Source organism: Elephantulus edwardii, unplaced genomic scaffold (assembly GCF_000299155.1).
Source record: "Elephantulus edwardii isolate Elephantulus edwardi_28Jun2011 unplaced genomic scaffold, EleEdw1.0 scaffold00138, whole genome shotgun sequence".
Lineage (NCBI taxonomy): Eukaryota > Metazoa > Chordata > Mammalia > Macroscelidea > Macroscelididae > Elephantulus > Elephantulus edwardii.
This window is the reverse complement of record NW_006399888.1, coordinates 8,860,027-8,887,420: the sequence shown is the minus strand read 5'-3', so window position 1 is coordinate 8,887,420 and position 27,394 is coordinate 8,860,027. Positions and strand designations below refer to the sequence as shown.

Genomic DNA, 27,394 nt, shown 5'->3' with positions numbered 1-27,394 from the left:
CTCACCTGCGGATGAAGCCGCCACTGATGGCCATCTGCTCTCGTTCATCCACCACGCGGGCCGGCTGGCTGGCCACCACTCCATCCTGATTGTTGCCCCAGGCTTTTTTGTAAGCATCACTTGATTTAAGCCTATGCAAAAAACAGGGTGAGTGACACAGCCCAGGGAGGAGCGGCGAGCTCCTAACTGCTACCTCTCCGAGCGAAGAACTGAACCAAGCGAATGAGTTTTAACTTGGGGCATCAGAGAATACCGATATATTATAAACCAGACCCAAACGGTTGGCCACCACCATGCCTCAGCTACTCTGCACTTCATTCCCAAGCCAGTCAATTGGTAATGGTTCAAGGCTGCGTCCTTTGCCTGCAGGTTGTGCTTATTTTTCATTATCTTGGTGATTTGTTTGGATTTGTGCCATAGATTAAGGTAGCTGGAGGACAGTGAATTGTATGTCAGTGACATGGTTCGATTCTGACACACAAAACAGCACACACACACAAAGACATACTGGCAGACACACGCACAACAAGACTGCCAAGTAGAGTGTGTTCATCACAGCACAACAACGGACTACCATGAGGAGACACATACTTGACACACCACCATGCAAGGATTGCCTGCTTAAACTTTGTTTCCTGATGTTCAGATGCAGGCAATGCTTCCAACTCTGCATGAAGGACAGAAAGGATTGGTGGTTGGCCAAGGGTAATGGTCTTTGAGTTGCCTCTAGAGGAATTTGAATTAGATAATATATCGGTACTTCCAAACAGTCACCATACATCCAGAGGTGATGTAAAACCTTTGTCCACAGAGACAAAAAGTAAAAGAGGTGTCGTGAAATGAATGCAGGAGAATAGAAGAGAGAATAAGCCATCTAGCACCAGAAAGGGGAACCCTTCTACGTTGTCTTCATGCACCAGCTACAGGCATGAGTAGAAAGTGAAGCATTCTCATTTAAAGCCAAACTACTCCAGAAGTTGACCATTCTCGAAAGGCACTAGCAGGACAGTAATAGCCTTCGTGAGGATTTGAAACGCAGGTTAAATGGTGTCTTTGTCGGGCTGAGGAGCAGGGTGGGGAGTGCTGACATCCTCCTACTTCAGACTACCTTGGGGGGGGGTGGTGACAGGGGGAGTGGTTTGGAATCGGTGTGGTCTCCATGCCATGTCACTGAGCTGCCTTGGAGAGAAACTTAAAATCCAGGCATACTTGCTGTGTCCAACAGAAACATGTGCAGTGTAGCTGGATGGGTGTGCTGTAATTTAAAGCAATCAAAGATGTTTCATTCTTTGCATAGTAGAAACCACAAACTTTTTGGTACAAAAGCAAAAAGATTTCCTTTGGTCTCATTTTCTACTAGAGAACAGTAGAATTTGTCTTTTCTTTGTTTTTCCCCCCTTTCCTTCATTAAAGGGCAACAGTCATCTCTTAGGATTGGTTCTAGAAATTACAGCTTGGGGACCAAGCAAACCTAGAGACAATTTGGAAAATTGTACAAATGGAATTCCAGCAACTCCCATGATCCAATGGTGAATGTCCTAGCCCTTAGAGCAAGGAGAATTTACTATGCTAAAGGGCCCCAGACCCATTCGAGTGAGAAAGGACTCAACTTAAAAATGCATTTAATAAGAGTTTAGAGTCTGGCTTGCTTTTCGCCCCAATGCCCCATACCCTCTTTCCTGAGATTCAAGGAAGTCATATGGATATTGTGATGTTTTCTGCTATGTAAAATGTCTCGGGTACCATCTTTGGCAAATTCCAGGAGGGGTGGGAAAGTATGCGTTTCTAAAAGAAGGCAAATCACTGCACCCACACGCGGTACATAGACTCACATAACCGCCGGGCATCTACCATAGTCCTTGGGAACATGCTGGGACAGGGCAAAGCCCTGACAGAGTCCTGGGCACCACCAGCCACTGCGTTGTGACACATGGTTTTTAAAGCGTTATTTACACACGGTAGGGGGCACACTTCAGTCAACCTTTGAAGCTCAGTTAGGGTCTCTTGTGTATTAAGGAATGAATATTTAGTATTGGTGGGAAGGGGGCGGTCCATCATTTCTTTAAACCGAGGGTATCTCTCCCAGGGGCCCCGCCTCCAGTCTTTCTCCAAACAGGGCTGATGACTGAGGGGAAATAGATTTGTTGGAATTCATTACAAAATGAATTCCTTCACCTGAGGGGAAGCTGCCACAGACAAGAATACACAGTCAATCTTGATTAACTGGAATGTTTGAGGAATGGGTCATTTTGGTCAATGAGACGACTTTCCTGATTAACAGTGGGCCATGGAGGTAAGCTGTGCTTTGTGAGTGACTGCTGGGACAGCTTTGTTAGATCCTCCAGGCATTTTCCCTGCTTTAGGATCTCAGGTTCGTGAATGCCATTGAGTCTGTCTTAGAGACAGAAGGTGGTCAATTCTTGTCCCCTTTTGTTGAGAGTCATAGGAAGATAGAGACTGTGTGAGTGAATAGGTACAAATTAGACAGCCCTGGAAGAAAAATGGTTTTAAATCTAGGATATAATTTTTTTAAATTTTTTTTTCTTCTAGAAATAAATTAGAGGGAAAAGTGTAAATACAGTTGAGGGTTCCAGTTAGCTGGATTCCAGTTGATCAAGGTTTGCTGTACAGCATTGTTTTTTTTTTTAAAAAAAAACGTGATTATTTCTTTGCAAATTGAGCCCCTCCCGCTCCTAAACAGGAAGTGGGATATTTTAGAACAGCCTCAAAGTTTAAAGGATGCGCATGGTCATATCATCAGGGGGAAATGACATCAATTTCTATTCTAAAAGCTGGGATCAGGAAAGCTTCAGGGAAAAGGTTTCTTTTAAAAAGGCGGAAGTAGGTGGGGTGAGGGCGCTAGAGTGACAGGTTTCATTTTCCAAATGCATGTTTGGACAATCTGCTCATGCATTGGGCTTTTTTTTGGGAGGTTGGTTTTGTTTTTCACTGTGAGTCAAATGAGACTGCCTTCCCAGAACCCTCGGTTTCAGGTTCCTTCTGTCGCAAGGCCTTTATAACCACATGTCACATTTTTTCTGCTACATTCCAGGAAAAAAGCATTGCAGAACCTTGAGAACAGTTGGATGTTCTGTGATGTTGGGCATGCAAACTCTACACATTTCAACATTTCGGCCAGTGTACAGGCAGGTCTTCCAAGGGGAAGAATTTGAGGGGAACAGACTCATCACCCCTGGGTCAGGTCCAGCTGCGGCATCTGCCGGCTCATGAATGAGTAGAGTTGGCAACTGGCTCGTGGTCGAAAGGAAGAATCTGCGCCTTATATCCTGACATAGAAACGGTAATGCAGGCCAAATGATCTGATCTGTTTACTTTAGAGAAGCCAAATTCCGACGCATTTCTCTCCTTCCAAACACACCTCCAGCCTTTCCTAAATCTGCAATTTGGGCTCCTGGGGGTGGGAGTAATTGAGTTCCCTGGGCGCCTCCGACTCGATCAAGGCTGGACTCTGTCTCAGGTACACTTTCTGGAAAATGTTGAAATGTTTTGTCAATAAAAGTTGCTGGCAGTGAAGCTTTCACTGTAGTATGCCTGATTTTTTAAATGCATTAACAGTAACTCCCACTAGTATCATCTATGCTATGAAATGAATGCACTGGAGACGGTATTGATCTGTTCTGCATGCCACATGCTCATCCTGTCCATGGGCCTGGCAGGAATGAGCGAGTCAAGGCTTGGAGATGGGCCTTGGAGGAGACCGAAGCTGCAGGCAAGCAGGCAGCACCTACTTGTTACAGGGACACACGCAAAGCCCGCAGAATTTCCCTAGGTCCGTCAGATTCTTTTCTGCTTCTTTCATGTCCTTATTGATTTGGTCCATCCCTTCCTCAATGCGTTCCAGTTGTTCTGATTAAACACAAGTATTTTATCCCCACAGAATGAAGCAGATGGAAAAAGGACAAAGAAAAAAAAGACAAAACTTCAGACATTCACTTTGACATTGAAAAAAAGGAAAAAAAAGAAAAAAAAGAAAAAAGAAAGATCAGAAAAAAAAGAAAACTGGACGCCACAGATCAGAGCTGGTACCCAGTACCTACTTGTTACAAGGACATATGAAAAGGCCACAGCATTTCCCTAAATCTTTTAAATTTTTCTCGGCCTCCTTCATGTCTTGGTTGATATGGTTCATGCCTTCTTCGACACGATCGAGTTGTTCTGGTCAGGACAAAGGGATGACAGTGTGGAATGAATTTTTTTGGGTTTCCAACAGAACATGAGAAATGACTGTGTGAAATGGAATTTGAGAGAGAGAGAGATTACAATGCTTTGTCCGGGAGGGTGCATTGCTCCAGACTGCGGCCGTTGTTCTCCATTTGTATGGACGGAAGGAAATGAACAAAAGTGATGCTCAAAACAGTTGGTAATTCGGACATGATGGGATGGGGTAGGTACACCTGCTTGATTTTGAACGTCCAGGAAGAGAGCAGAGAGTATTCACTTACTCAGAAACCAATGAGACTCCAGAGAAAGAAAAACAAGTTGTTAGTTTACGTTTCAGCATTTCAGCTTAACACCCCGAAAGTGACTTATCACCTTCAATTCAGAAGGAGCTTAAACTTTTGGCTGTTAGCATTGTCACCAAGCTAAGGTCACTCAATGAATGCCTTTTCTCCTTTGAGTAAGGCAATAAAACCTCAAATTAGCAGCAACATTAGTCAAGGGTATCAGATCTTTTTTTCCTTCCCTTAGTAGTAGTGGCCATCTAATTAAAGGCAGCCATGACCAGTTCTTATGGAGAATGTTTACGTTGTTGTTGTTTTGTGCCATCTGTTTGCCACTGACCCCCAGCTGCCTCTTCAGTGGGTTTTCAGAGCCAGCAAATCACAGGGGAGGAGACTGCCCATCCTTCCCCCACAGGGCAGCTGGTGGAGCAAATTCACACTAAAGATAAAAAGAAACAAGTCTCAATCCCTGTTTTTGAGAGCATTCTTCCCCTGTGTGCCTTTGGGGTTGCAACACAGCCTCTTACCACTAGGCTGCCTCATGGAAGTGGTACATAAAACATCAGTACAGCAATATTGTACATACTAAAAGAACAAAACAAAAACCAACTCATTGGCCTCCAGGGAGAACGGACTCATAGCTGACCCTCCCCGGGGGTTTTCAGATCAAATAGGAGGCGACTGCCTATCTTTCTCACTCAGAGCAGTAGGTGGAGTCTGCCAACCCTGTAGGGACAAGAGCACCAGGGCTCCAGTTAAAGGCATTTGAGTTCTAACTAGTGGAGCATTTGAATTAATTTCTCTGCCTAAGGCTCAGTTGCCATGAGTGATTGGAAGGTGAAGCTGATGTAACTTCGGGGCGTCTCTGATGGGGGCATGCTCGATGCCATGCCAGGTGCAGAGCAGTGAACATGAAAGCCCGGAGGGAGGCCTGATGGATTGGAACATGATACGATACTGCCGGGAAAGCAGACGTTATAGCACAGCTAAGACAGATCCATAGTCACACAAGAGAACTGTACTGATGGGTTGCCAGGGTTACATACACTAAATTTTTCAAAAGTTGTGTCACTAGATGGAGGTGGCTATAAGTTCGTTCACTGAAGATATGTTAAAATTGCTTTTAAGACAATTAAAGAAAAACACCTGTAGGATATCTTAGCCGTCTAATTACAAAAGCTAATTCCTAGTCCTTTCATTTATATTTTCATGCATGCAGGTTTGGACCTCTGGGAATAAGACATGATTTGAATAAAACTAGTAAATAAATCCCCAGCCTCAAGGAAAAAAAAATAATAATAATCACTTAAAAACAAAACAATTTCACTTCTAATTATATAACGGAAACTGGTATTCTGAAAAACAAGGATGGGTTCACTTACTGCATCCTCCTTTGAAAGACTAAAGAATAGGACTGAGGTATTAGGAACCTGATAGTCTTTAGATGGAGGAGAGTGAAAACAAAAATTTTAAAACAACAGCTTGGCCTCACTGGAGGAAACAGTGTAGTGTTCTTGAACTTGTGCTAATAATACAAGACCAATGGACTCTAGTGTGTCAGGATGTGTAAGGATGGCATAGGCTAGGGCAGGATTCAGATATATTCACAGGGTCGCTATGGGTCCTACTTGACAGCACCTAACAAAAACAACAATAATTCCTTTTAAAGGGTTTGTTTTTTAAAAGGATGATGACTATTTCCATTTCAGAAAGCTGTTTCTATTTTTCTAAGTAAATGCAGTAAATTTGTTTGTCAATAAAGTCTACTTGAGTGAGTGAATTCGTGGAAGGAAAGGAACTCAAAATCATGAAATGAAGAACTACGATAAGCCCATACAGGAATTGCTGGCTCCAGAATCATGGCACCACCATGTTCAAAGGCATGAAGCACTGTTGGTTCTATACTGCCCTCCTGGGAGGTTGTAGATTGGACCTCTGGTCCATACACAGGGTGTTCAAGTTCATGGGCCTGTTTTTATAAAGTATATCTACAGGCCTTTTCCCCCCTTTTCTTTCTAGGTCTGTGTTGGCCTCGAAGTTTCACTGACACTTGCTTAGCATCAGAGCAACACGCAAGCCTCTGGTGACAGATTGCACATAATTCTCACTGGCTGCAGATTCAACTCAATCTAAGTTTGTCCCTCAGCTAACAGGGTTGAAATAGGTGTGAAGGTCCCTGTTCAGTTATCCACCCTCCAGAGTAGAATCAAAAAGTAGGTTGATAAGACTGCAGCCAAGATACAAATTAGATAAAAGTTCAGGAATCTTGTCCACTGTGTCTCCAGGGATTGACAGGTTTTTATATAATGTGATAACTAGTCCACAAGAATTGGACACATAGCTAGAGAATTCACATAAAAGATAAAAATAAACAAATGGGCCCCCATCCCTATTTTTGAGAACAGGGTTCTGTCATGAACTTGACTGGCAAATTGGAGCTAAAATGGAAATTCTGAAGCCATATCAGAACAGTTATTTCAGAAAGCTGTGTTTTACCTAGTGGAGCTCTGGTGGCCTACTGGTAAAGAGCTGTGTTGAGAACTCAAAGGTATGCAATCTGAATCCACCAGCTGCTCATGGGAGAAAGGTAAACAATCTCCTGTGTGATTTTACAGCCTCTGAAAATCTGCCGGAGGGTTAGCTATGAGTGAGTTCCATCTCAATGACACATAACAACGACAACAAACAACAACTTATTAGACCTACCAGTATCAGGTGAATGGCTCTTTTATACACAATTAGAAATCAAAGTTTAATTTTTAAAAATCTTGTTGTCATTTTGTCATGAACATTTTACCAATGTCATTGATTATTTAGAGTGTACTGGATTATGTGGTTGTGTTCCATAGATCGGAAATTCCAGCAGTCAGGGACTTCTGTGAAGACATTCCTACAGAAATGCTGGGGGAGCAACCAACATAGCGCCTCTCGTTTGGGTTGGATGCACCCCTGGGGTGACTGCTGATATACCCCACGGTGACTGCTCCTTACCTGCCTAAGCTTGATTTCTGGATGTTTTGTGTTTATTCCTGAAACCAGGCAGAATAATATCTGGGGTTCAGAAAGTTGAGAAGGGCCTTCCCAGAAGATTACAGATTATACATGTTGGGGCAAAAGGTTGAGTCTTGTCATCACGATTTATGGATGTGCTATTACTTGTGGTAGAACGACCAGTGACAGGATCCCCAGGGATCAAAGCTTAGAATTCTATCACTTTTTTTTTTAAATCTAGGAGTTAGGCAACCTGGGACCTAGAATGCTAAATATGGTTTTTAAAAAGAAAATTGGGGGAGGGGGGATGAGGAGGGAGGAAACTGCAACAATGAAATAATCTTCTTAAAGAGAAAAGTGAACTGGGGAGGTAGGGAAGGAAAATGTGCAACAGTGAATGAATGGAAATGCAAGTTTTCTGTAAAACTTTCGTTAAAGTACCAATAAAAAGAAAAAAAAATCTGTAAGATAGCAAGATATCCACGCTATCGACTTATAGAGTGCACGCCTTCATGATAGAATCTGTGAGATCGAATTCAAGATGTTGCCTATGTGATTTTCTTTTCCTTAGCAATCAGTGATGAATATAGATATTTCTTTAAATCCAATTAAACTGGCAGATGTGGCTAGTGGCTACCATGTTGGATGATGCAGCCTTCATAATCATATATGTATATAAAACTTCAGCAAGTGGGATGTTTACTCACATGCTGCCTTGTAGTGTAAAGAGTCTGTAAAAAATCCACTGGTGTGCGTGATGGGGATTTGTGTTGCCTTTGCTCTGCTAGGCAGGGGTCAAAGACTTCAGTGTTTCGTTTGGAGATGACTCCAGGAGATTTTTTCCGAAAGTCCTATCTTCAGCATCAAAGTAGACACTATAAAGTAGTAGTAAGTCAGCAGAGAGCAGCAAAGGAATAAGGGATACAGAGGTGTAAAAGGTTAAACCATGCCACCCTAGTGTCAAGATTTTTTCATGGGGATTTTTCTTGGAGCAAGATGTCTAAGGGAATAAAAGTCCCAGGGTTCAGCACATTTCCAGGGCTGTGTGTCATGCAGAGAACACCTTGCTGTCTCCTGATACCTGAATAGAAAGCAAGAATCCCATAAGGAATTTCCAAGTGTGACTGGTTAGCCAGCCCCCTGCAGCAGCCTGGCCTGACCCAATACAATAGTGGCTAAAACGGTTCTTTAGAAGAACGAATTACTTTTTGAGACTCCTATGTGGCTATTGGGGAGAAATAGTCAATACTTTCGGTGCTCAAACACAGTGGGAAAAAACGAGCAGGATATAATAACTGAAAAGTAATTTTGAAGTGGTTACTGAGCTAGACAATTACACATGACGTACATTAGAATGAAAATGCATTTACAATGGCCTAGGATGATGGCTTTTGACTTATGCTCACCTGTCATTTTAAAAGGCCCTAATCTCACTCTATAATAGAAATAGAATGCAAATCGGTTAAGAATAGGCCGAGTCCATCTATTTTGGGGAGTTTTACAACTGCATGTCTCTCATCCGCATGAATCTATTTATCATGTAAAAGCTAGGCTTAGGAATATGTTAAACCAAGGAATTCAGCATTTAATGTGGCATTACTGCAGGAGAAATGTTTTAGCTGAGAACATTAACTGTCTAGTGGAAAAATCTGGGGAACTGATGCTGTTTTTCAAGAACAGTAACAGCTTCTAAGCATTATTTGTGCATAAGAAAGAAATGATTTTTTAATTTGTGTTGGATTTAATAAAAAAAAAATATTTTTTCCCCTCAGAAAAATACTATTTGAATGCCAAGCAAAAATGCACTTTTTCTTTGACTCCAAGTTTATATATATTTTTCATGTCTTCATGCTAATATTTATATTTAAAAGAAAGGAAAGACATGATTCTCTGTCTTTCCTGAACTCTTTCCACATGCAAATTATTAAATAAAAGGTTAACATGTGGGACTGCTAATTAGTATATGTGTTCCATAATTATAATATTATATAACTAATAGTGTTAATTACTATTTAATAATGAATCACTATTATGCAATTATTACCTGTGCATATTATCATTTTTGCTCTAGATTTAAGATACCATGCTCTGTACTAATATCTACTACTAAAAAAACCCAAACAATACCCCCCCAAAAAAGTAATAACTTGCTACATTTTGAGTTTTGAAATTGTTAAATAGACCAAGTCATCAAGTCTCTTAATTACACAAATTCACTTTGGAGTTCTGAAGACTGCTCCACAAATTGTAATTCCTTTAAAATACAAATAATGTATACGAACTTTGTAAGTAAACCAGTGTAAAAGAATTAAAAAAAAATTAAAAAAATACAACTCCCCTAGACTTGATTTTTTGACATTATTTCTTTTGGCAATTTCTATTTCAAAATTTGAGGAAAAGGGTTGGGACTGAGGTCCAATTGTGTGCGTATGTGCGTGTTTAAATTCTGACTATACTGAAATACATTTCATATTTATTATTGACCTATTGTTATGTGTACAATTGATTAATTATAACTTAGCATTATTTATCTTGATTATACTGTATTATTATTACCACCATCTAATTCCAAATTGTCTCATTATCCTTAACAGAAATTTAGTGCCCACGAAGTAATAATCGTCCACCTCCCCTTTCCACACTCCTGGAAACCATCTAGGTCTCTATCTAATTGCCTATTCTGGGTATTTCGTATAAATTAGGTCATTATATTAGTTTTCATTTGGTATCTAACCTATTTCATTCAGTATAAAGCTTTCAAGGCTCCGAGATGCTGTATCATGGATCTGAACTTTGTTTTTCTTTGTAGGTAAATAACATCCCTTAATTAACAGTAGTTGAGTCTCTGGATGAGGCGAAGGTTAAAATGCTCAGCTGCTATCTGCAAGGTGAAAGGTTTGCGCCCACTTCACATACACCTTAGAAGAAAGTAATGGTGATTTAATTCCAAAACACCAGCCTTCATAACTCCGGCAGTGCACAGTGCCAGTCTGACACACATGGGGTCTTTTGACTCTGAATCAAGTTGATCCCAACCAATAATCGGTTGTTGGCTTACTCACAGTAAATTACGAAAAGGTAGAAATAACTCAAGTGTCTATCATAATATAGATGGTATCACATAAAGACACTAGCAAATTAGAGTGGCATTTACTTCCTAAATAACATGCCTCCAGAAACTCTATGAGCTTTGATAAATGTCGATATTTGTAGAAGGGCATCAGGCCTTTTGTTCATAGCATCGCTAAGAATTGTGCTCAACTCAAAGGCAATCAACAACAACAACAACATATCTACACAACTGGTTGTTGTTGTTTTTTTTAAAAAAAACATTTCTTGATTTATTTATTCCTAAGGGAGTTTCACAGCCAATCCAAAGGTAAGGCTTGTTGTTGTTCGGTGCTGTCGGGTCGAGTATGACTCATAGTGACCTGTGATGGACAACAGATCTGAAGGCTGTCCTATCCTGTACCATTCTCATCATCTCTGAGACACTTGAGCCCACTGCTGTGGTCACCACATCAATCCATCTCATTGACGGTCTCCCTCTCTTCTGCTGATTCTCTACCTTTCCATGCATGATGTCCCTCTCCAAGGAATAGCCTCTCCTAACAACATCCCCAGAGTATGAGGGATGAAGCTTTGTCATCTTTGGCAAACCCAAAGGCGGGCAGTTAATTCACCAGCTGCTCTGAGAAAGATGGGTGATTTACTGCCTCTGAAAACTCACTGGAGGGTCAGTTATAAGTTGATTTTGACTTGACAGCAATGAGTCAATTTTACTGAAAATTATTTAATACTGAAAATAAGCATAAAAATAAAAGGCTGTAAAGGACAACAATGGAAATGAGAGCTCAGATCTCCTTTAGTTGCTGAGAGGTGTGTGGGTAGCTAAGGCTTCCATGCTGTATCCTTAGATCGTCTGAGTTGTTAACATTGAGGTCATGCCCCCCCCAGGATGTTCTAGCCAATGGTGGAGCACAGTGGGGTCACAGAGCTCAGGTATTTATGCCCAACATACACCTCCTCGAATGAGTAGACTGTTCTGGAGCTTTCCATTGGCCTGACTCAGACTTCCTCAGACTGTACTGCAGTCTAAGCCTCATCCTACTCAATCTCCTTTCACAGTGTTTGGCCTACATTGTGATTTGAAGGCTTTTCCTCCCTTCTTGAGCTATTATTACAAATGTTCTTCCCATGAAATTTCTTACACTGCTAATTCCTTCTTGGCATTTGCTTCTTAGAAGACTCAAACTGTTATACCCTTTTCAGTCCCTCCCTGCCCCTGCCTCAATTCTCTTGAAGTCAGTGAATTTATTATTCATTTACCGTAATGGTTTCAGAATAGAAGTACTCCTCGACTTACTACTGAGTTCTGGTCTCATGACATCATTGTAAAAGTGATCTTAAGGAGAATACATTTTTTAAAAAAATATCATTATTATTATTATTAATATTATTATTATTATCTCTTCTTGTCAGTATCTTTAGAAATATCTTTGTCTTTGAGGATTGCCTGGAGAATAATAACATCAACAAATTATGTGCTACAACACTGTATGTAGTACACAAGACAGGAAAAAGACCCCAAACCAACAAATTTTAAGTGTAATTCTTCCTCTTATGGTCCTACCATAATTAATTTAGTTGGCCTCCTGACTGACAGACATTTAGAATATTTCCAGTTTTATACTATTACAGATAAAGACATGCTCATAGTTCTTTGTGCAATTGTAAATGTGTATCAGTTGTATAAAACTGTAGGGGCAGAACATTCTGGTCAAAAATGCATGTACTTCAAAATAAAAAAAAATATCACGTCATTCTTTAAAACATTTGCACCAGTCATTAATAACACTCGGCTGTAGAATGTCAGTCCTCGTTTCTCCACACACTAATAAGTTTTTACAAATTTTGCCAGCCGGCTACAGAAAAAGAGGGATCTCAATATTGTTTTAACTTTTTTAGATTCTGAGTGAGGCAGAAGCATAATTTCATGTATTTGTTCAGAAAAGGATTGTTTTTACTCTATGGCCATTTCCCTTTGTGAGATGCTGCTCTTTTCCTTGATGATTTGTAGGGACTCTCAATTTCAGGGGGTAAGTGCCCTCTGTGTGTTATCCATATGATAATATTCCTTCCAGACTAAGGTTTATGTTTAGACTCTGTGACACCTCAGGCTGTGAATATATTTTCTGCTTCTATTTTGTACATAATAATCTCTCAAAGTTCTGAAGGATTTTCTAGCACTTGTATAAAAAATATAAAAGAGAAATATTTTATCAAAAGTCTACTTACAAGAGATCAGAACAGAAACAAGGGAAAAATTTGTGGCTAGAATTTAGAAAACGCTGCCATATGGCTAGATATATTGAGACAAAATAGAAAACTGTTGTGTCCTTCTAAGATATGGATTCAGGATACAGAGATGTCAAAGTGAGCATTAACATTGCTTCTAATGTTATAAAATACCACTACTAATAATCTATTTTAATGAAATAATAATAGAAACATAATTTTTAAAAAATATTTCAACCAGTTCAGTTTTCCATTTTGCATGTGATCTCTTCTGGTCATATCCTGTTAAAAATGGCTTCCAGTTATTTAAAAGATATTCATAATAAATTGGAAAGGTAGATAATGCTAAAAGTTGCTAGATAATGAATTAAGACAGTCAAAAGAAATGGACAACATGATATACTGCTAGAAATTATCTGAATGAAAGTAAATTTATGGAAAAGGTTAGTGGCAAAGAGAATAAGAGAACTCTGACATTGCTTAAGACACTGTATTACAAAAGAATTACCAAAAAGTAGCTGTTGACTTAACACTAACAAATGAAGAGTAATGACTTTCTTTCCACTTTCAATTCTTTGTCATACATTTTTTTTAATCAATCTTTTCAACAGGAAGAGGGGAAAAGCAAGATAAAAATTTGAGAACACATACTAACACTCATGTTAAAACCTGCATTTGCAAAAACAATTTTTTCAGGTGCACTTAATTCAGACATGGAATAGTTCTTACTGAAGAAATCTGAACTTACCTCCTTGTTCATCCAACATAACCAAAGTCCTGATACCAGCATCTTTACTCTACATCCCAATAACGGTAGCAAAGGTGAAAAGGAGTTAGAGAGAGAAAAGAGAGAAAGAGACATCAGTAAACAGGACAATTAGCCCTAGAAATGGAAAATAAAGGCAGACCCAAGGGAAGAAACATGGTCAGAGCACTGAGGAGCTGGGAAGGGACTCAGAAGATCATGAATTGACTCAACTGGTGACTCTTCCAGAGGAAAGAAGTACAAATTCCCAACCCTGTCTCCATGGAGGGAAGTTGGGACCAGAGTTTACATGGAACTTGAAAACACATACTTACTGTGGTCTTTAAAATTAAAATTTGTTATAATTAGGGAGAGCTCTGGTGCCTTAGTGGCAAGAAGGTGTACTGCAATCCCAGAGGTGCACGGTTCAAATCCACCAGATGCTCTGCTGGAGAAGGAGGAACAATCTTCCTGTACCAGTCAGATCTGATTTGACGGTACACACACACACACACACACACACACACACACACACACAATAAAAAAATTTGTTATAATTAAAATTTGGAAAATAAAAATGCCTATTGTTGTAGTTGTGAACCGTAGAGTCAGAACTGACTCACAGCTGACCCTCCAGCAGGTTTTCAGAGGCAGTAAATCACATGGGAGGAGACTGTCCATCCTTCTCCCTCGGAGCAGCTGGTGGATTCAAACTGTGTTCCTTTGTGACTGCAACACAGCTTCTTACCACTAGGCCACCAGAGCTCCCTAAAAATGACCATAGTGTTCCTAATGCAGCTGCTTCACCATCTCCTGGAATAAATCTTCTCTGGTGTGATATATCAGACTCTCCACCCCTGAGATGGAAGGGATGCTCTGCTGGGGAGATATTTAAGACTCTGAGATGGGGAGATAAGACTTTGAGATTATAAGAAATGAATGTGGCTCTCACAGAGGTTGAGAAACACCACTTAAAGGGACATGGGCACGTTTTCTGAGGAAAAAACTCTAAGACAAAGGAAATGGATTGACTGATGAGAAATGCTATTGTTGTTCTGTGCATCTGAGTCAGAAATGACACATAGTTGACCCTCCAGTGGGATTTCAGAGGCAATACATAAAGTGCACGGGAGGAGCCTGCCCATCTTTCTCCCTTCAAGCAATCATATGCCTTTGAGTTGGCAATGTAACTCTTACCACTAGGCCATCACAGCTCCTCAGATGAGAAATAGGGGCTCTCTACTCTGAAATTTAAGTTACCATGTAATGGTAGTAGAAAACAAAATCATTCCTCCATAAGCTTTGCTCCTGATGTGTCAGGCAAGAGAAATCCTTTTTAAAAACTCACTTTTTATAAAATTCTTTATTGCCAAAGAAGTAGAAAGTCTTGTGAGGAGGGAAGAGGAGATGATGGATGTGGGGAAGGTGTTTCTGTTCCTTCAGCACTGCTCATATCTAGGAATCAACACCACAATCAAAACTCTTGGTACCAGCAGCCATGAAATAGAAAGATGAATTGCATTGGGGAAATCTGCTGTCAGGGACCTCTCTAGAGAACTGAAGAGCAATGATACCAGTCTGGAGACTAGGGCGTGCCTGATCCAGGCCATTGTCTTCACAATTACTTGCTATGCACCAGAAAGCTGGACAATGATTAGAGACGACAGAAGGAAAATTGATGCCTTTGATTTGTGATGCTGGAGAAGAGTATTGAATATACTATGGACTGCTAGGAGAACAAACAGGCTCCTCCTGAAGAGAGTGAAACCAGGCTGCTCCTTGGAGGTAAGGATTCTGAAGCTCTGTCTGATATACTTTGGGCATGTTGCAAGGAGTTATCAGTCCTTGGAGGGCGACACCATGCTTGGAAGGGTGGTGGGACAATGCAAGAGAGGAAAACCTTAGATAAGGGGAATTGACTTGATGATTGGGGTAATGGGGGTGAGTGTATTGGAGACAGTAAGGTTGGCTCAGGATAGACCTGTTGTCCATAGGGTCACTATGAGTCCCAAGCATGTAACAACAACAAGAAGGTTAAGATGATAGTTAATGCTAAGTAAAGATCTTCCCTTTTATAAGCACATATCAATAAGCATAAAATGGAATTGGTTAGTCTGGATTAGCCATTTTTTTCAAGGAAAATTCATGGCACAGTCCAGAACAAATTCTAAAATAAGGTATCTTCCATAGCCCCATTTATTTCCCACTTGGAACTTTATGCTTTGAACCAGGAAAGAGAGCAAAAGATATTCTTTTAAGCAATAGTTTGAAACTAAATTCCAATCATGTTTGTAATTACTGAAAGAGAACACTGACAATGAGTTCTGTAACCTTTTATAAAGGGACTTCTTCAGAAAATGTTGCGGTATTGCAAAACTCGTCTGTGGCTTACAGGGTGAGGACCAGAGACAGCTTCTGTAGTTACTACTCAGTGTGGACTCTGGAGGCAGGTGACCCGAGCTGTAATTGTGCTGGTTTCATTTCCTGGCTGTGGCATCTCAGAGGATTGCTCTGAGCCTCGGTTCTCTCATTTGCAATATAGAAATAATAATAGCATATACTTGATGGGCTGGTACGTGGATTAAGTAAACCTGGATAATGTACTAGGGTGCTGGTTCCTGGCCTAGAGCAAGCATTTCATGTTGATAAAGTCAATAGATCTAGCAAGGCACTGATAGCAGGATACTGAGACAGAAAGATAAAATTTAAGAAAAGCATTACCAATGATAGAAAGTTCTAGATCACTACTTCTGAATCTTTCATGTGCATATGAATATCTCGAGACTCCTGAGTGTCTGCATTTCTAACAAATTCTCAGATGCTGCTGCTTCTGCTGATATTGAACCTCATATAAACTAGGAAGATTCTAGACTAGAAAGGCAATTTAATTTTTTTTTCTTAAGCAGGACTTATGACTAGGGATGATAGAAAGAGATCTGATGCTTTCGAGCTGTAGTGCTCCAAAGTGTAGTATTGACGATACCGTGGACTCCCAGGAGAACAAACAGGTTCATCCTGAAGAGAGTGAAATCAGGCTGCTCCTTGGAGGCAAGGATTCTGAAGCTTCGTCTGACCTACTTTGGACATGTTGCAAGGCTAGACCAGTCCTTGGAGAGGGACATAGTGCTTGGGAAGGTGGAGGGACAGCACAGGAGAGGAAGACCCTCGATGAGATGGATTGATTTAGTGACTGGGGAAATGGGGGGTAAGCGTGCCAGAGATTATAAGGTTGGCAAAAGACAGAGCATGGTTGTTATGAGTCACAAGCGACTCGACGGCACAGAACAAAACAAGGCCTTAACTGTACTTTCTACTTTCTAAGATGGAGGAGGACTGGGCAGAGTTCATAGGGTTCATAGTTCATAGGGTCACCATGAGCGAACCAAGGACACCTGACAACAACAACAGCAGCAGATCAAAATCAAACCCAAATCCACTGCCTTGGAGTCAACGCTGACTCATGGAGACCCTCCATTACGCTTCTCAGAGTACAAATCTTAATGTGAGCAGACTGATATTTTTCTGAAAGAATGGCTGTGGGTTTGAACTGATGACCTTCTGTTTAGCAGCTCAATATGCTACCAGGGCATTAGACTGGGTGAAGGGGAAATGGGTTATTAGCACAGTAACACTAAGGTAAAGAAAGACAGAGAGATAGATGCACATGAGTTACAGGCCACAAAAAGAAATATTATTACATCTACAATCTGGCACTATCGGTAACAACAGACAGTAATCAATGAGTGGACACATTGGCTGACAGGCAAGATGAACAGTAGTGCACAGGTAAATGAGACTAAATCTCAGACCATATAGGTTTTGCAAATTATGTTTCTATGCTGCAAACAGATCCATGTACATAGAAGAGCAGACAAGAGGCAAAGTCGTGAAAAGGCCTTAGTTTTTGTGAGAGGGTATAAACAAAGGCCTTGAAGGAAGAACTGGCCTGAGAGCTGTACGCATTGTCTTGGAGGACATCAGTGTCTACGGACATACTACAATTTGCAAAGACAATGTTCTACATTCTACTTTGTTGAGTAACAGCTTAGGTCTTAAAAATCCATGAATGGCAATGTAAGGTGTAACTATTGGTTCGGAGTAAAGACATGAAAGTTTTAGTACAAAGAAGTACAGAAAACCGAGGCTCAGTTTCCATGATCCTGTGTCTAGAATGACACAGTGCCCGGCTCCCACTGCTGACCGCTGGGAGAGGAAGCCCATAGAAAATGCCTAGAGAATGGGGACGTGGGTATCAAACTCAAAGTCATAAAAGAAGGTGAGGCTTATGGGCTTGGGAGAGACTGGTGGAGCCTCCAAGACTATGGTTTTAAAATCACCTGGTCATCCTCAAAGCTCAGCTTTCTGTCAAACAGCAGAAAAGCCTAGAAGGTGATCCGTAACAGGAAGACAGGCACTTTCCTTATACAATGAAAACCAATGGTCAAAGGCAGCACTGCCCAGGAGAAGGCTCTGAAGGTGGGAGGGAATAGGAAGGAAAGACGATGGAACAAGGAAACTCCATGAAGAGGGAAAAGGCTGTGACAACGGGGGACTGTAGCCAACATCTCAAAATGTGTACGAATTCTGAAAACCGAATTCGTAAACTTTCACTCACATTACAATAAAAAGTAAAAAAAAAAATAAAATGCAAAATAGAAAAAAAATATAGATGTAAGATTTCATCTGAGTGGAATTCCAACCAGTTTAGAGAGAGCACTTTGTTGGTTTCCTTACATCCTTTGTGATACCCTCAAAGAAAAAAGTATTTAGAAGTTACTTAATGGTAAGGAGTTGCACTGCCAAGCCAAAGGTTCATGGTTCGAATCCACCAGCAGCAACAGGGAAAAAGGTGGACAACTTCTTCCCATGTGATTTACTGTCTCAGACACCTGCTGGCTGTTTGGACTTGATGGTATATAACAACAGTGTAAGAAGAGTTAGGCATCAGATCTAAGATTAAGATTCACTCTTATGAATCAGATAGATTTTTTCCACTTCATCTGTGTATCCCAACGAAGATAATTAACTACTCTGTACTCAATTCCACCCATGGTAAAAGTAACAGAGAAAGATGGCTACAGGGATTAAGTTGTTGTTTTTGTTATGTGCCATCAAGTTGCTTGCGACTCATAGCGACCCTATCTATGTACAACAGACCTAAACCCTGTTCTATTCCTTGCCAACCTTATTGTCTCCAACAGTCCCATCCCCATTACCCCAGTCACTGAATCAATCCATCTCATCAAGGGTCTTCCTCTCCTGCGCTGTCCCTCCATCCTCCCAAGCATGATGTCCTTCTCCAAGGAGTGATCCCACCTCACAGCATGTCCAAAGCATGTCAGACGAAGCTTCAGAATCCTTGCCTCCAAGGAGCAGCCTGGCTTCACCCTTTCAAGGATGAACTTGTTTGTTCTCCTAGCAGTCGATGGTATATACTCTCCTCCAAAACCACAGCTCGAAGGCGTCAATTCTCTGTCTATCATTCCTAGTCACTGTCCAGCTCTCTGATGCATAGCAAGTAATGGCAAAAAATGCTTGTCTGTCAGATAATGTCCTAAATCTGAGCAATCTAATTAAGATAGACTAGGAAGATGGATTGGCCATCCATTTCCGAAATAGCAGGCCTTTGAAAACCCTATGTACAAAAGGGATTAAATGAGACACTACGTAAATGATGAGGAAGATGACGATAACTATTCAGAGTGAGTGGTGTGCCTGGTGCACGGAAGGTCCGAGAAAAATATTAGTGCTTACACTTGGCTCCGTTTTTCTGCTAACACCTTGCATAAAAATAACTAGATTGTTCTCTGGGGGGACTAGAAACTCACAGAATAAGGGCAGCGATGAGCATGATATTCCACGGGAGGCAGAATACTACTTTCTATGATTACATGAAGAGTGTGGCATTTGAACCACCAAGAATGAGAGGAGGCGGCTCTATTTTCATCTCAGCACAATCTGGGGTTTGCATTTGAGATTTCTGGGAAAGCAGTCTACCTAAAAACGCAGGAGCTGGAGGCATCAAAGAGATTTTCTTTTCTTTCTTTCCCCTACATTTTTTTTTGGTACATAATGAAGACAATGTTTAGAAAATATTTTTGATCTTTCTTTTCCCAGTCTAACATGTTTTCCCCAAAGTCCAACACATTTAAGCAAAAATAGACCACCCCCAGGCACTCTCTTAACTGCCTAAATTCCAAAAGACCCCAAATCTGCATATCTGAGAAGAATTGCCCCACTTAATTTTTCCCCCCTTTTCAGGGGAAAGTCTAACACTAATAGCACTAATGTAGTTTTAGAATGTTTGTTGTTATGTGCCGTCAAGTCACCTGTGACTCATAGTCACCCTATGCACAACAGTTCCTAACCCTGCCCTATCCTGAGCCAATCTCACGGACTTAGACACACCTAGACAGCTTAGTCTACTCTAACGGTCAGTTTCTTCACAAATGCTCATCACTCATTGCCATCAAGTTGGAAGTGACCATAACTGAGCCTCCATTGGACTTCAGAAGCTGTAAATCTCATTGGAGGAGAGTGCTCATTTCCTCCTTTGGTGGATTCGAACTACCAGAGATGCCTGGTCACTGGGTTAATAGTGCAACTCCCAGAGGATTGTGCCACTCGAGCTGGCATGAAAAAGAAAAAAATAAATACTAAATTAGCCATGAAATGTGAGGGAGCCTTCAAGAACTGCTTTCTAGAAGTTGTGTGGGGCTCTTTGGAATCAGTGTCCCCTAAAGTAGAGAGTAGCTTTTCCTGGACCCCGCCTATCACTCTGCAGACCTCATTTACCTCCTAAAGCATGAATGATGCTAATTGGCCTTTCCTGGAGTCTTCGTCCCTTCCTAGGGGACATTTTCAAGATTCTTCTGTGATAATCTATTGTTACCCCGCTTTATGCTCCTGTCCTCCAGAGGAGCATCTGGTGGATTCGAACTACATGCCTTTGAGATTGCCGTGCAGTTTCTTACCACTAGGTCACTTTGGGTCCTTCTCTTTATGCTCCTAAAGTGGCTTATGGCCTTGCATTTGAAAAGCGACTCAGGTATCTGCTTCTTCATGAAGTCGCTCTTCATGGCCCCACCTACCCTCAGACCCAGGTATTCTGTTAAGTGTGCTTAAAATGCTTTCATTCAAAGAGACAGTGCCCAGGGAGGAGGGAAGGGATCTAATGTGGCAAAATTATTTTGAACCTTATGTCCTGTCTCTGTGGTATCCAGATTCTCTCTTTCCCCCCTAATTCTTTTCTCCCTTTCCCTCTGTGAGGGTATGTGTGTGTGTGTGTGTGTGCGCGCGCGCGCGTGTGTGTGTGTGTGTGTGTGTGTGTGTGTGTGTGTTAAGCTTCCTATCTTAGTTATCTTGTGCTGCTGAGATAGGGTAGGGTGTCTCTAGGAACACCAGTGATCACAGCCAGTTTAAACCAGACGTTGTCATAATATATGATACCTTGTATTCTAGAAATCTCTGTATTGAGAGCTGTCATGCACACTTGATTCATATTAATGAGAGGCTTGGTCAGTCTTGCCATCCTGCCAGATTTTAATTGAGCAGATTTAGAGGCAGAAACTGAGAATCTCACTGCCATCCAGAAAGGAGAAGCGAAGAGTGTAGCTATGCATTTGGAGCAGAAGTGCCTGTTTGAGATAATCTGGGACCAACGCCAGTGGCAGCAACAGCAGAAATGATAAGAGCCTCATGCGAGACAGGGCTGACCTAGAACTGCCTCCGCATCCTTCACCAAAGCTAAGGCTTACTGCAGAGCTGTGCAGATGACATAATCAGAAGAACTGAGAGTTGTGGACTTTGGTTCAAAGCCTCAAGAGGAAAGAGCAGAGGTCCTGTGGGCACACGTGAGAAGCCTGACAGTTCCTAACATCTACTGTAACCTGCTTCCCCGCCTTGTTGTTGCTATTGTTGAGTCTGAAGTGACCCACAGCTGACCCTCCAGCAGGTTTTCAGAGGCAGTAAATCACATGACAGAATGCTCATCCTCCCGCAGAACATCTGGTAGATTCAAACCGTAGGCCTTTGGGATTGCAGTGAAGCTTCTTACCACTTTGCCACTATAATCATGGAGAAGAATAAGAGGCTAGGGGCCCTGGGAAGCATAGCTCAGATAGTTACTTTTGTTGCTGCAACTGAAGGGGCATAAAGGAACTAGTCATGTTGAAATGTGTGGGCTCCTGAATCTGACTGGTGCTAAAGGATGGGACCAAAATGAAGAGAACAGGACCAAACAAGGAGAAGATGTTGGCTGATGGGAGTTAATGTAAACGGCTGCAACCTGAGAGTTCACTCTGGACTAGACTTTGCTTATGGATACAGGTACTCAAGTTCCAACGGACACAGGAGATTGTTCACAGACAAGACCACACTGGCTCCTCAGAGAAATAGTCTGTTAGGGATGGACATCTCAGAAACTGGTTAAAACAGGGGAAGAGATAAAGGCATGAAGTAGCCTGCTTACACACTTTCCTCCTTATTAGTAAGATGATTGCCAAGAGGAAGTTAATCCTTCAAGTGTGAAGGTCAATGACTAGGAAAGCCAGGGGGTGGTCTACAGTGAAATGGAATTTTTGGGTGGGAACATGATAACCACTCTGCCCAGAATTACTTTCTTTTTAAACAAACTCCTTGCTTTTGTGACACGTGGGTTTTTCACTCTGTCACTCTTCTTGGTGGGGCTGTCAGTTTGGGGTGGTGGTCCTCCAACACTACCCTAAAATGTGTAATATTTAACACAGGCAATGATTTCAACAAGCAGAGATTTATTTTCTCAGCTTAGGAGGTTAGAAGCTCACATTTCTTCCAACCATCCCTCTCCAGGGGGGCTCTTCCTCCATCCTGCTGGCTCTGACTCTTCTGAGCTTCCATCCTGGACACATGATTTGGGCTCTCTCTTTCCCCAACTCTGCTTTCCAGTTCTCACTTAATCTCTCATAGCTCAAAGGAAATTGACTCAAAAGTCACCCTACACTAATTCTGCCTTCTTAACAACAAAGAGGACCTTATTCTGTATGAGATTATAAACACAGTTGTAGATATTTGGATTTACCAAACATTATTTTGGAGAGAACACAATTCAGTCCATAGCATACCATTCTTTGGCCTTCAAATTCCATGCTCTTGCCACATGCAAAACACCACACGGTCTCAAAAGTCTTTACCCAACTCCAAGTCAAAACTCTCATCTTCTGAAACCGTCTAAATTAAGTAAGTCTGAGATGTTAGTCATAGTCCATTCTGGGGAAAAACTCCTTTTTATCTGAGAACCTGTGAAATGTAGTGTATAGATTATATGCCTCCAAAAATACAATAGTAGAATCAGTACAAGGCATACAAATGGTATTACAGATGGGAGAAACGGAAAAGAAGGTGTTAAGCAAGTCCCAAAGCCAGCAGAATGATTCACATTAGCCCTCAAGTCTATTCTCCCCCACCCCCCGAGGCTATGTGGTCAGTGGTTCTGTCCTCCAGACTTGGGAATTGGCCAAGCTCTGGATTCAGGGTGGAGACCTCTCTGCCTAGGCTTCAGCCCTGCCTCCCATGGCCTCTGGATGGCAGCTCTGTTCTCTCAGCTGTTGGCAGTCTCATTTTCAAGGTCCAACTGGGCCACCCCATTTCACTGGCAGGACATGTTCTACCCCATGGGCATGATAGGTCTGGGTAGTGACCCATCCCACGGGCATATTTTAACAGTAGTACCAGAAATGAAAGTGAAATGTTTTGCCTTAGACTTCATAAGTTTAGTAACCTTTCCCGTCTTTGAGACAAAATTTTAATAAAAAGTCAGTTGAATTCAAATTACATAGCGCTGATGTACTTTGGGATCCTGAGCAAGATCTTGATATTGCAGTGTTCAGACTTTCAGAATAACTCTTTCCCTGATAAATAGTTAATGCTGATTCTCTTTTAAAGATAATTTCCTTTTTGATTGAAAAGCAGGGCATCATCTAAATAGCCCCTGCCCTAGACATAAGGGATCTTTGACCATAAATACGAAATAACCCAGGAGGGAGTAAGAGCAAATCAATCTACTCTAATAATGCCGTTCTCATCATTTCCTGCAGATGAAAAGTCCAACAGCCTCCTCTCATTTATTAGAGGTGGGAGATAGCTTCCAGCTGTTTCAGCCTTTGTTCTAAGATATGGATTCATGCTTGACTGAAAAATGCTTTAGAAGAAATGAATGTATGATTTGAGATTCCTTCTTCAATCAATAGGGCTTTTGAGATTTCTTCCAGAATAAATGTGAGCAGACACACATTTTTAAATACAGGCTGACACTGCCAGCAGTGGAAGACACTGCCAAGGGAGGGTCCAAAGCCCAACGTCTGGATGGCTGAGGGTCTCTCCAAGGTGCTGCATTCAGATGCGTTTGCACATCATAGACATCCTCATCACCTTTCCACATCATAGACATCATCCCAACAGTGCACATGAGTGAGGGTTCTGGTTCTTTCATACTTTACTTTCCATGTGCATGCAAGGAAGAAGAGGAAAACTGGGTTTGGAAGCTGTGGTTAAAGGTCGTAAAGAACTGGCAAAGTGGTTGGGCCAGGTGACTTTGGGCTTCAAGTTAAAATCAGAGCTCAGGTGAGAACGTTCCCAAGGTTCATGCCTTCCATTCATCCACATGGCAAGGTGTTGTTAGGTGTGGTCAAGTTAACCACAACTCACAGTTGTGAACAATGGACCGGAACCCTGCACTATCCTGTGCCACTGTCATCATCTCTGATACTCCTGAGCCCACTGTTACAGTCACTGTGTCAATCCACCTTTTCAGCTTGCCCCCCTCCACCCTTCCCAGCACGAGGTCTCTTTCCCCAAAGACGGATACGTTTACTCTGAAGGTCTCTCCAAGGGCACCTCGATTTAGAGGTTCTGCTTCCTTCTTGGTCATCAACTACTTCTGCACCTTAGCAGTGTTCCCAGGACACAGCGAAGAAAATATTTCCCTTCAGTGAGAGGCTGAAGGCTGCTGCCCCCTGCTGCCCCACACCAGCCTTGCCTCCCAGTCAGAGCCACTGTACACTGAGGTACAGTCTCCAATTGCCCCTGTCATGACCATAGGGTTTCATGAAGTCCACCACCTCCTTCCCTGACTGTCCAGGGAGCTCCACGTGGCCCGGTAACCACTCACACTGAGTCCTTTTCATTGCCTGGTGAGAAGCTGAAGCTGCAGAAAAAGGGAAGACATTGGTCCCCATGGGGCAGCAGGCAGCCACTTCTCTTTGTCTTGATAAAACTTATTTTCTCCCCCTTTTGTGGCACCACAAAAGCAATTTATAGCAGCACCAAGTTGGTAGGCTCATTCAGTCATCTGTTAGCGACTGCCTAAGATCTCGGAAAAAGATCACTACCCTGAAATTTGCACACAAACCACCAATTTCAAAGCATAATGAAAATAGTATTTCACTTTTTTTTTAAAAAAAAACAAAACCAAAAAACAACAACCAACAAAACCCTTCTATCACGCTTGTTCTATTAGGAGAAGACAAATATAGTCCATCCCAGTCTTTTTCCACTTCATCTCCCAGTGGGCAAATTCAATTAATCCATTTATTCTCTCTGGTTGACTGCTGTTCCACCGAATTGGAATGAGGGAGGCTTCCTGCAAACGCCCTTTTGAGTCCATTATTGTTATCTGTCCTATTTTACTCATTTAAAAACAGTTTGGGATTCATTAACCATGCCTCGCAAATGCCTGTTCCCACCTGATTCAGGAAGATTAAAGGCAGCTATCGTCACACGACTGCATTTGTGATTTCACTTTCTTACAGAGTTTTCTTATTATTTCATGAGTTTTGGTGCCTGATGATGACTAATTTCGATAGATTTCCAACCTGGGCTCTACCTCTACTACTATCACTGTGTTCTCTTGCTTACAAGGTTTTCAGAGGCTGGCTATTTCAGAAGTGGATGGCCAATCCTTCTTCCTAGTCTGTCTCGGTCTGGGAGGTCTACTAAAATCTTCCCACCACGGGTAACCCCTATGCCATTTGGTACACTGGTGGCACAGCCTTTATTCTTACATGGATACATAGTTTTCAAGGCCTTACTTAGGTGTGGGTAAAGTCAGAATAGAATGCCACAATTAGAAGTGATGTAAGAGGTATGAAAATCGTTACAAAGAAGTTTCATGTGTATCATTTCTTGGCACATTCAAAATCTTTTAGCTTTGCCTCGCAATTCAGTCTTTATTTGCTTGGAAATCCTATCTTTCTCTGCTTCTCAACTTAAAAGTTGATCTGGAGCAGTAAGAGAAAGTGAAGACAGAGAGAGCAATCTAAAAACAGCATTCCCACCCCACTGGGTGAATTCTTGGCAGGCAAAATGAACACTAGGATCTGAGGAAATATGGTGAGGGGAGGGACATTGGCGTCTAGGAAAAGAAGACATCAGCATAAAGAGCTAATTTCTTTATCTTTGAATATGGTAATTTCTTACCTCTTCAACCAGTTGTAGCATACGACGGGTGCTTTCCAGTGACTGAAAGAAAACAAAAATACCATAAATGTTGTAAGTACAGGAGTGAGAGGCTTACAAAGTCAAAGAAATGCTTTCTTCCCTTGAGAAACACAAAAGATTGCTGTCAAATATCCTTTTAACGTTTGAAACTAAGACAAAGAAAGTATTTTTCATTTTAAATCTCTTTTTTATCAGGCTTTCGATGAAATAAGATTTCCTAAAGCAATTAGATTACAATTTATCTCTATAAGATCAAAGTTTTATAAAGTGGATTTTGTCAGCAAAGACAAAGTAATTATGAAAAGATAATTCTGCATGTGTAGGATGCATGAAGAAAAAAAATCGTATAGCCTAGGGGACTCATTTGATATGAACATTGAATTTTTAAACATAACTTTTCAATGAATTGGAATGAATACATCAACTTTCTTAATAAACTCCTAGGTACACAATAGACAATTCTTATTAGTAAAAATTAAACTGTCCCTTTAGGCTGAGAAAAATCAATCCTCTTTGGCATAATTAGCCTACAGGAAGCAGCTAAAATTATCTTTATCCACTGATAAAAGAAGATGAGATAGAAAGGCTGAACACAATGCTAATCCTGGGGCACAATTGTGACAGTAGTTTGCATTTTCTGTGAAACTCTATAATCCCAAACCCAATGTGATTTCAAAAAGCAGTGCTTTTAAGTGACAAACTTATTTGGTTAAGAATCTGCAAGAAACTGAAGAATACTGACTCTCTTATAAGAGCTGTCAGCAGGTTGGTTTTTGAAAGAGATAGTTGTAGGCAATGGTGTTACCAAATGTATAATAATTGACTCCCTAGAACAAGAAAGAAATGTTTATGTATATTATTTTACAGCAATAATGGATTATTATTGCCACAATTTACAGATAATAATAAAATATATGATCCTGTTTATTGTAAAGTCCATCTAGCCAGCTGGTTCTCACAGAATAGGCATGTTGATGTTTGCCTAATGTTTGATGAGCAAGGGTAGCTGCCCGGATGCTGGGTGATATTGTCGTTTATCTTAAAGACGAAGGTCAAAGTGCAACAATGAAGAATTATACTGCTGCTTCACTTATTCAATGATGTAAATGTCTGTTAAACGGAGTAGTAATTTTCAAAGTACTGGAAGAATACTTCCTCAAATGTTCTGAGCAGTTCATAATATAATCAGACACTTACATTTAATAGGCCTTATAATTTTCTCCACCATGTTCTTAATTATTTTTTTATATATATACCATTTTCTTAATTTTAACAATCAACAATTTAAGGCCTGACTTGCAGCATCAGCAAACTTTCCATGGCTTATTTCTGACTACCAAAATGCCATTGAACGAGAAGCTGGAAAGATGCACGGATACATGCCACATCCTCCCTGCAAACACTAGACATTAAATAGTCTCCA

At 41.2% G+C, this 27,394-nt stretch overlaps 1 protein-coding gene across 2 annotated transcripts in view; it reads right to left on the bottom strand.

Moving 5' to 3' along the window:
• The window catches only part of SNAP25 (synaptosomal-associated protein, 25kDa), a 36,848-nt gene that overhangs the window by 8,362 nt on the left and 1,092 nt on the right, over positions 1-27,394 (bottom strand). The window contains exons 2-5 of one of the 2 annotated variants that reach the window (XM_006894247.1): positions 25,951-25,992; positions 13,501-13,549; positions 3,750-3,867; positions 6-131 (exon numbers count right to left, since the gene is read on the bottom strand). In XM_006894247.1, coding sequence (XP_006894309.1) covers positions 6-131; positions 3,750-3,867; positions 13,501-13,549; positions 25,951-25,992 — 335 coding nt within the window. Of the gene's footprint in view, positions 1-5; positions 132-3,749; positions 3,868-4,058; positions 4,177-13,500; positions 13,550-25,950; positions 25,993-27,394 lie in introns of both variants that reach the window. The other variant, XM_006894248.1, reaches the window with a different exon arrangement.